General features: G+C 41.9%; 1 protein-coding gene across 1 annotated transcript; it reads right to left on the bottom strand.

Moving 5' to 3' along the window:
* Nucleotides 1-1,534: 1,534 nt before the first annotated feature.
* LOC138019590 (interferon-inducible GTPase 1-like) lies at nucleotides 1,535-7,561 on the bottom strand. Its single transcript, XM_068866448.1, has 2 exons — nucleotides 7,308-7,561; nucleotides 1,535-3,165 (listed from the first exon to the last, which is right to left on the bottom strand). Exons 1-2 carry the CDS (start codon nucleotides 7,496-7,498, stop codon nucleotides 2,157-2,159), a joined length of 1,200 nt encoding a protein of 399 aa, XP_068722549.1. The 5' UTR covers nucleotides 7,499-7,561; the 3' UTR covers nucleotides 1,535-2,156.
* Between the last annotated feature and the right edge of the window lie 713 nt (nucleotides 7,562-8,274).

Here is an 8,274-nt window from a genome sequence, read left to right as displayed (position 1 = left end):
ATATTAAAGAACACTCAAAGCAAGAGTAGATGTTGCAAGTAAAATCCGTTCCCAGGTTGAATCCTAGGGTAATTTGGTGATTCTCATTTTACCTGGTTGAATACGCACTCTTAGACTACCTAATCAACCCCCTATAAAAGGATTGAAACACCTACACCTTTACTCAAGCTCTGTCTTACTCATCTCATCACATCTTCTTAATGTTTCGTATCATCTTAGCGGTTTCTGTACTCATACCGTTACTCACTCAGTCTCAACACTTAACAAATATTCGCCGATGGCGAGGTGAATATCGGTGAATAAAAACCGAGACAAAGTCGAGGTTTTTATTCACCAATATTCACCGAGTCCTAGGTGAATATGTAATTGTGTTAGTATAATTACATAGGTGATTATTTGAAAATATGGATTTTCTTTAAAACAATTTGTCAACTCGACAAAACGGATTGCGCCATTTTGAAAAAAACCACTGAGGAGGGGGATGGATAAGTTCGCGGATCGCCGGAATTGGCTAAAAAAACACTACGTGGATTTCGGATTTTGAGGACAAATTTTGCGGATCGGCGGATCATGGATTTCTTCAATATTTCAGCGTGGATTATGGATTTTGTTCATAGTTTTAAAGTGCGGATCGCGGAAATTTACTTGGCGGTCTGTTTGCCTGACCTTGGAACTAGACAACATTACAGCGGTTATCAGTAACACGCGCCCCATCAACGACATTTTTCAAATTCGAAAATAAAATTTAGTGGATGTCAATCAAATGTCTCCATGACGAATACAACTGCCGCCAAGGAAACATTTGATTGACGTCCACCTAAATTTTACTTTCTAAATTTGAAAAAAAGTCGTTGAGGGGCGCGTCATAACCTTCAATGTAATCGGACTCCAGAAACTTCTAGGACCCAGTATTTCGGCTTCCGGCCAGACAATGCTGACGATGAGGTGACTGAATATGACAGCAGCTCTGACGAGGAGGAGACGTTCTTGTTAGGAATGAATACGCGATTTGGGCGCCAAGTGAGGATAAACAGTAGGCTAATTTCATGACAGGTATTTCTTTAACGTCAGTTAAGTTACTTAATGTTCTTAGTTGCTCACTTCTCTAACACTACTGCGAATTCGGATTTTTGTAAAAATATCTGCGGATCGACGGATTTGCTGACCCCTATTCACCCCCCCCCCCCCCCACTAAGGTGATTATTGCGTAATAATCACCTCAACGGCAACCAGTCAGCGCATAGAATTTTCAATAATCACCTATGTAATTAGACATTCTCGTCCCCAGAGCCGCTTGGCCCTCTTAGCTGCCAAAGCCTAAGCACTAAAACCAGTTGGCCCTTCGTTTTCTCGTGCGAAGGCCCCGCTGGCTAAGAGAAACGATGGGATCTGGGAAAGAGAATGTGTAGTTATACTAATACAACATAACAAGGGAACAAAGAACTAAACTATGCACTTACAGGTTCTCGAACTCGGACCCTCCAAATCCATAGTCCTGTGTCTTCACCACTACACTACAGCGACGAACATGCTTACACAGTTCCTTTAATTATTTACTTTTGCATAATAAGTCAATTGATATCCACGTATAATAACCAAAGCAAATCCTAACCTGACCCTCATTTTTCTCTAGGCTCAATTTAGGCTCCAGAAAGTGTTTCTTCAATTCATCTGAGTGCTTATCCAACCTAGGAAAAATGAAGATCACCAATAATTTAACACAGGTTAAAACGGATTCAAACTGAAAACGGATTTTACCGTCAATATACACAACACAGTAGTCAGTGAAATGAAATAAAAAGAGTGTTTTCATTCACCAACGAACACAGGATCATAAATATTCCCGCTAATGATGTCTGTCAAATGACATCACACATAAAACACGCGCTTTCATAGGTCGTGGGTTCAGTTCCCGCCTTGGTCGGAGTTTTTCTCTGTCCTTGTGTGGGCCCATTTCCATCAGTAGGGCTAGCGCTCACATGGTTCGTATGGGATAGAAACTCTATAGCACTGCACATTACACTCTATTCAGTTAATTCTGTTTATAATATTCGAAGGTTTCAAATGGGTCTCTTCATCCGTTTTCTTTGGCCAAGATCAGCAAAACGATAATCTCGCCATGTAAACGTATAGCGTCCGATCCGATTTCCAAAATATCAATCAATTTGTGATTCCAGATCAGCAACTGTTTTTTCAGCAGCTTCCTTTATGACTAGCAAAGCCACTTCTTCGACAGCTCCAAGAAGCTTAGATAAGGCATGGTATGTTGCACCAAAGGACATACCGCTTGCTATGGCGAAACCCACAAACGGAATGTAACGGGCGACTTCTTCAAGGACTGCTTCGGCGGCGTAGGGCGCCAGAAACCCACCTAACTGTGCAGCAGTCGTCAAACCAACTTTCAGGACTTTCTCTTTGGTAGCGAAATGTAGCCTGGCAAATTCCGCGGATCCTATTTCGGGGAGACCAAGTTGGGACCTGTAAAGGCTGAGCTCCTTCAGTATCAAACCGGCATCAACCAAAACAGATAGGCCAGGTAAAGGAACGAGGGCGGCCAATGCAGACGCTGAAGCAACTATCCATATGCGCCCTTTCAGGACACGAACTTTTCTCTGAAAAATGTCCGTTGAAGACCTTGTGATTACTTTGCCGAGGGATAAGGTCATACTCTCTTGCTGATATCTAGTCAGGGCATCTAGTATGGCCTGGGTTAGTCGGACAAAATCCCACTTGCCTGGCTCATGATTGCAAATCAAAAATATATCTTCTTCATCAATGAGTAGGTCGCCTAGATTTCCCAAACAGTCGCGGCGTATGTTAGTCAACATGGCAGTTTCATCGAATGACCGCTTGCGTGATTCAGCTCTGACATTTTCGTCAATTTTGGCGCGAACGAAGAGAAATTTCTTCTGCATCGAGCGGATTTTCAGAGCAAGCTGCAAGTCGTTCTCGGTGAATCGGGTGGCAGTGAAGATGAGAAAGGCATGGTACGTCTCCAGTTGTACCTTCTGGACGTATGTTTCCAGATCAGGGTAGTTTGGAGTGCCTATTCCTGGTAAATCCCAAAACTTGATGTTTGGGTTTGTTGGGTGAACATAGGCAGTCGGTTCTTTTGTGCATTCGACAACACCAACTGGAGCTGCTCCTTCATCGTCTTCAACGAGCCTAGCGGGAACAAAGGCATTTGTTTAAAAAAAAGTAGATTAGGGAGCATTCACATTCACTGATGAAAAATTGGGGGGTCCCCCCAAACAATTAGAGACAAAAAGGGGGGTGTTTCAAAATTATATACACTCTCAACGGGGGTACCTTAAATAATGAAAACAAAAATTGGCATTAGCCAATGTTACGTACGTGGTCTGGTTTTCTTTTCCTTTTTCATAATTTTGCTCCCTCGAGTACATATTTGAATGGACACCTCTTTTAGGTGCTTCCAGTAAGATCTCATTTACAATGGTTTTTGTTCTATGATGATTTTCTCTGCCGCAGGTCAGGGTTTTCGTTTGAGGTCGGAGACCGGACGTTTCGTCCGGTGGTTTCCCATTCCATGTCCGGTACTTTGATGCCAATATTTGAGGGGCTTGTTTTCTTTTTTACTATTATATATATATTTTTTTTTGGCTCAATTTTTAAAGTAAATTTGAGTGAACTCCAGCCTCCAGCCTTGCCTGAAAAACTGATGCTTGGGTTCCAGAACACTGGAAACAGCGTTTCTGAGTGTTCTATTTTAAGAATTTCCTGGGGGGGGGGGGGGGGGCATGCCCCCAGACCCCCCTACGTAAATCGCGTCTTCGGCGCTCGCAAGCCGCCTTGGGGCCCCAAAAATGTCACGTAAGGTGGTTTCAGAAATATGTCCGCTACTTTACAAACTGTCGAAAAGCCTGTCGCCGCTGTAATGTGAATGTGACCTTTTGGCCTCACGCTTTTGCATCGATTTAATTCTAGTCTCAACCGATGGGCTTGTCGGTGGTAAAAGCGAGTGCTTCTGCTTTTTAAGCTTTAACCCGGGACCAGGATCTTTTTTTTTCCTGAGCGCCTGTTAGGTTGTGCCATGTGTCAGTGCAATAGCTGGCTTTCTAAAGGCTTGGCTTGCCTTTTTTCTGAGTTTCTTAGCGGATTGTCATGCTCTTTGGAGGCGTTTTCTGTTTTTGCCATAATTTGTTTCGCTCGTTCTTCTGACCTCTGCATCGTGTATTGGTTTATGGCCATGAGGTAGGTTGCGGGTGTCTCAAATTTTAGGGATCATTAGGGGGTGGCTGAAAATATTTAATGCAGCAAATAGGGGTCCTCCAATTTTTTTAGATAATACATGATTTCTCATCAGTTCCCCCTTTCCACCCCAACAAGTTTTTGTGAACGCTCCCTTAAGTACACAGCCCTGAATGCCCGGAGTGTCTGTTTCGTTAAACTGACTGGTGGCTAAATCGACATAGGAAAAGGGAGGTTGTCAGTTCGCGTGACACTGGTTGCCCGGAAGTTTCTTTGGAAACTTCCGGGGGGAAAAACGTGTCCCATTTAACTCAGGTCCGTTCGCCGCCCAGTGATTGTAATTTTACGCGCCGAAAATTAAAAACATGGCCGTGAATAGCCTGGAACTGGTAAGACAGACATTTCATCGGAAAGTTTCCAACGGGAAAACAGGAGCGCTTACTATTTGAATGAAATTTTCGGTGAGAATGTTTCGACAAATGGTACTGCACGTTCTGTACTTTGAAAAGAAAATGGGAATGTGCCGTATCATTTGCCAGAAAAACGGGTTGTTCCGGTTGAAAAACAAATGAAACGGTTTATTTTCTCTGGCACTTGTGATTGTGGACAAATTTCCGGGCATTCCGGTCAAAGCGAGAAAAAGGGAATACCTCGAAAGGTATTACCTTTTTTCAAAAAACATTCCACCGGGATGAGCCGTTCCCTTTGAAGTCTCCCCGAAATTACCGAAAATTCCATTCAAATGGTATAAAGTGCTCCTGGACTACCTTTTCAGACGTCCCGTTGCTCCTGGAAATTTTCCAGTGGAACGAACCAATTTCTGGATTTTTTTTCTAAATGGTAAACAACCATTTCTTAATGGTAAACAACCAAAAGACCTAGGCGTCTAGGACAACGAAGTAAAAACATTTTTATAACAAAATTTTAAACCCTTGAAAATGGATCACCTTGGATAACGGCTGCGAACATTGTGCATATAAAAGAAGTAGGTATGGGCCGTTCATTACTGGGTTGCCTATGGGCAAACCCAGTCGAGGTCTTCGTTTAGTTTGTTTGTTTTCTTTTTTTTTTTCTTTTTTTTCCGTGTCGGTAAAAGTCTTGCCTGTCACTCCCCTGGTAAGTGGTGTCTTTGTGTATAGAGCCTTCTGCGCGTATTTTCTTAGGATCGAGAGGGTAGTGGAACTGCGTACATTTCTCTGGTGGACACAGTAGAATCATTAACTTAGCCTGCAATGGCGTCGAAAGTCATGCAACGCGAATGGCGTTTTAGTGGATCCTTAAACAAAATATACCCTTATGGAGCTCAATAATGGAAAGTCAGTTGGATAAACTAGGCATGAATCTCAAAAGCGACGAGTACTGGACTTCGACAACAATCTATCGCCCGTCGAGACGAAATCAAAGTGAGCAGTATTTACCTGAAGTACATGGTAATTTGACACAATTGAGTTTCTTGTCTTCACGCACGCAATGAAATAGGAAGAGGTTTTCGCCTCTAAGAGCAAATATGTTGTTTGTTTCAATAACATTTTCGCTGGAAAAGGATTCTGTGGTATTTTCTGCCTAAGCTTGAAGGTTGAAATGTGATATGGGAGAAGTTTTTTAGTATTGCTCAGTAAGCAGGAAGGGTTCACAGGCCTGTTGGAAGCGTGTTTGAGTTTCAACAAAATGAGCCCCAAAATCAGTGAAAACTTGTGACGCAGATGAATAATAAAGTAGCTGCTATTTCCAAAATGATGGAATTACCTGGTGATAAATAACGTCGTACGCGTCTTGGAGAGTAAATTTTGACTTTGCATAAATACGAGTTGGGCGATTGTGATCTTTGTTTTGACTTCGCTCATTTCATTGTCAAACTTTATAACACTTGACAGAAAAAGAAACTTACAAAAACCCGGTATCTTGCCATCATTTGACACAGATGCTTCACTGTTTGGCGAGTAAACATGCCGCGGTAACTTAATCACGGCGCCCGCTGAATTCCGGCCATGTCACTTTCGATTTTGTAATTTACTTGAACGTAGCAAAAATCTCCCAAAATGTTTGTCGCTGATCGTAACTTTTTATATTCTATATTCACGGTTCAAAATTAATGTTGTTTTCATGTCGTAAATATTTTATTCTCGATCGACCGTCCGGGAAACTTCCTTCTGCTCTTTCTGAAAACTGTGTATCAATATTTATTTGCTTTTTCATCAATATTTGTTTTGCATAAAGCAAGCTAACAGAATCTGTACCTTGCTGAGTTCGCATTTGTTAGCGTTAATAGTATTTTCGGTCAGATGTTTCTGTTGGGGTTTATTGTTTTGGTCTCCCATCCTTAAACTAACCCCGCGAAACAGGGATTAACTTCAGTGAAGTTTAGTATTACAAAGCTGTCAGATGCTCAGAGGGCACACTTGTGGTGAAAAGAAGTTGTGAGGGAACTTGAAAATTATCAACATGTCAGCCCAGAAGCCAATGTTTCTCGCTTCTCTTTTATTTGTTATTCTTCAGAGACTGGAATGCTGTATTTCAATACCACACAATTCAGTGCCTTCTGATTTTCTGTAGCACGTACCACAGGCAACCCAGTGTATGCTTCACAGAAGCATCTAGTTTAAACGAAGTTTAAGTTTGACTGAAATATGCCACAATCATTTTGGAAAATTTACACAAATCACTTTCAATATAGCTTTAATTAAGAAATGTCGGGAATTTTCATGACAAATTTGAAAGGTCAACGACCTAACTTTGTCGATATTACGTCCGAGTTTCAGTTTCGAATAAAACACTTGAAAAGATAAAAGTGAAACTAACCGAAAGCGGAAAAGTAACAGCGAGGCCTAGGATAAATATAAGGGAATTCTCAGCAAACGTTTTGGTTATGTTGTCTCAGAAAGTCTGCAAACGAACGGTAATTTTTCTTTTTTCGATGAAATATCCACTGGCTAGGCACGCTCTTTGTTGCGAGGAGCTACAAAAGTGTATGTTTGCGTTGATAGTAATTACACTGAGTAATTAACTACGCATACAGGTCAGGATTTTCCCATGCATGCAATAACGATCTTCTGTTGCACGTCGCTAATACGCATTAATAATCGTTTAAATGTACTTACTCTCGTATAGTGTTGATAAAACTGGACTTCCCTGCGCCTGAGTTACCAGTAATTGCAATATTCACCTCCACCTCACGCCACCTCTCAGTTCTTTTCCGTAAAAATTCTTCAATGTTGGCGACCCCACTCTCATCGATTTCACGCTGAAGCTGTTCCATTTCGACTTTTACCCATTCTTCGTCTCCAGTCATGATGAAGCGTAAGGTTGAGTAACAGCACCCAAATGAAAACGTAAACGTATAAATCCAGCTGGCGACTCCTCGCGGCTTTGTCGGGAATCAAGTTCGCAGAGGCACCTGGTCCTCTTTGCCACTAGAGCCTGGACACAAGGACTAGTTGCACTCAGCCTCCAGTCATTGAGAAGATGGTCACGAGGCTTTGGGAACGAGGTGACCACGAAAGGAAATTCGTGGTCAGTTTTCAAGTAGTCTTTTATTTGAACTGATTCACTGCAGTCAAGAAATGATTATTTAGCGGTAGGTTTCAAAATAGGTGCCCCCGCTGGGTTTCGTTGCATGACTGGAACGAAATAGCAAAGATTATTTGATATCAGCCAAAAATGATTCTGCTTAACCGAAACTCTCCTTATTTCTTCGTTTGTCATTTACATAGTTTCTTCGCTGCAAACTCCTGAATCATGCTATAGCTGAGGAATTGAATCGGTTAGCATATAGAGAAATTTCTTTGGCACTCACTGAGGTTTACGCCTTCATCAGAAAGAAATGGTAATGACGCATTGGCAATGAAGGGCAGCTTCGCGAAGGAATGAGTGATACCATAGGCCGCCCAAGCTCGGTATACGATTTATAGACTTTGTATGGGAAAATTAACTTTGAGCTTATAAATGCTAAAGTAAGCTGTAAATGTAGAAATAAAGTTCACTTACCTCTACGTACAGTTGTCCTCATCTTTTCTGTGCAATCGGAGCGCAAACTGTGTCCGTTTTAGACGGGTTTGTGGCTTACGA

Source organism: Montipora capricornis, chromosome 10 (assembly GCF_036669925.1).
Source record: "Montipora capricornis isolate CH-2021 chromosome 10, ASM3666992v2, whole genome shotgun sequence".
NCBI classification, from domain to species: domain Eukaryota; kingdom Metazoa; phylum Cnidaria; class Anthozoa; order Scleractinia; family Acroporidae; genus Montipora; species Montipora capricornis.
The sequence above is the reverse complement of the archived record's forward strand: the minus strand, read 5'-3'. Positions and strand labels throughout refer to the sequence as shown.

Coding starts and splice junctions, on each gene's coding strand:
- LOC138019590 (XM_068866448.1), bottom strand. CDS start 7,498: ATGACTGGAGACGAAGAATGGGTAAAAGTCGAAATGGAACAGCTTCAG. Junction 3,166..7,307: donor TTTATCAACACTATACGAGA/GTAAGTACATTT, acceptor TGTTCCCGCTAG/GCTCGTTGAAGACGATGAAG.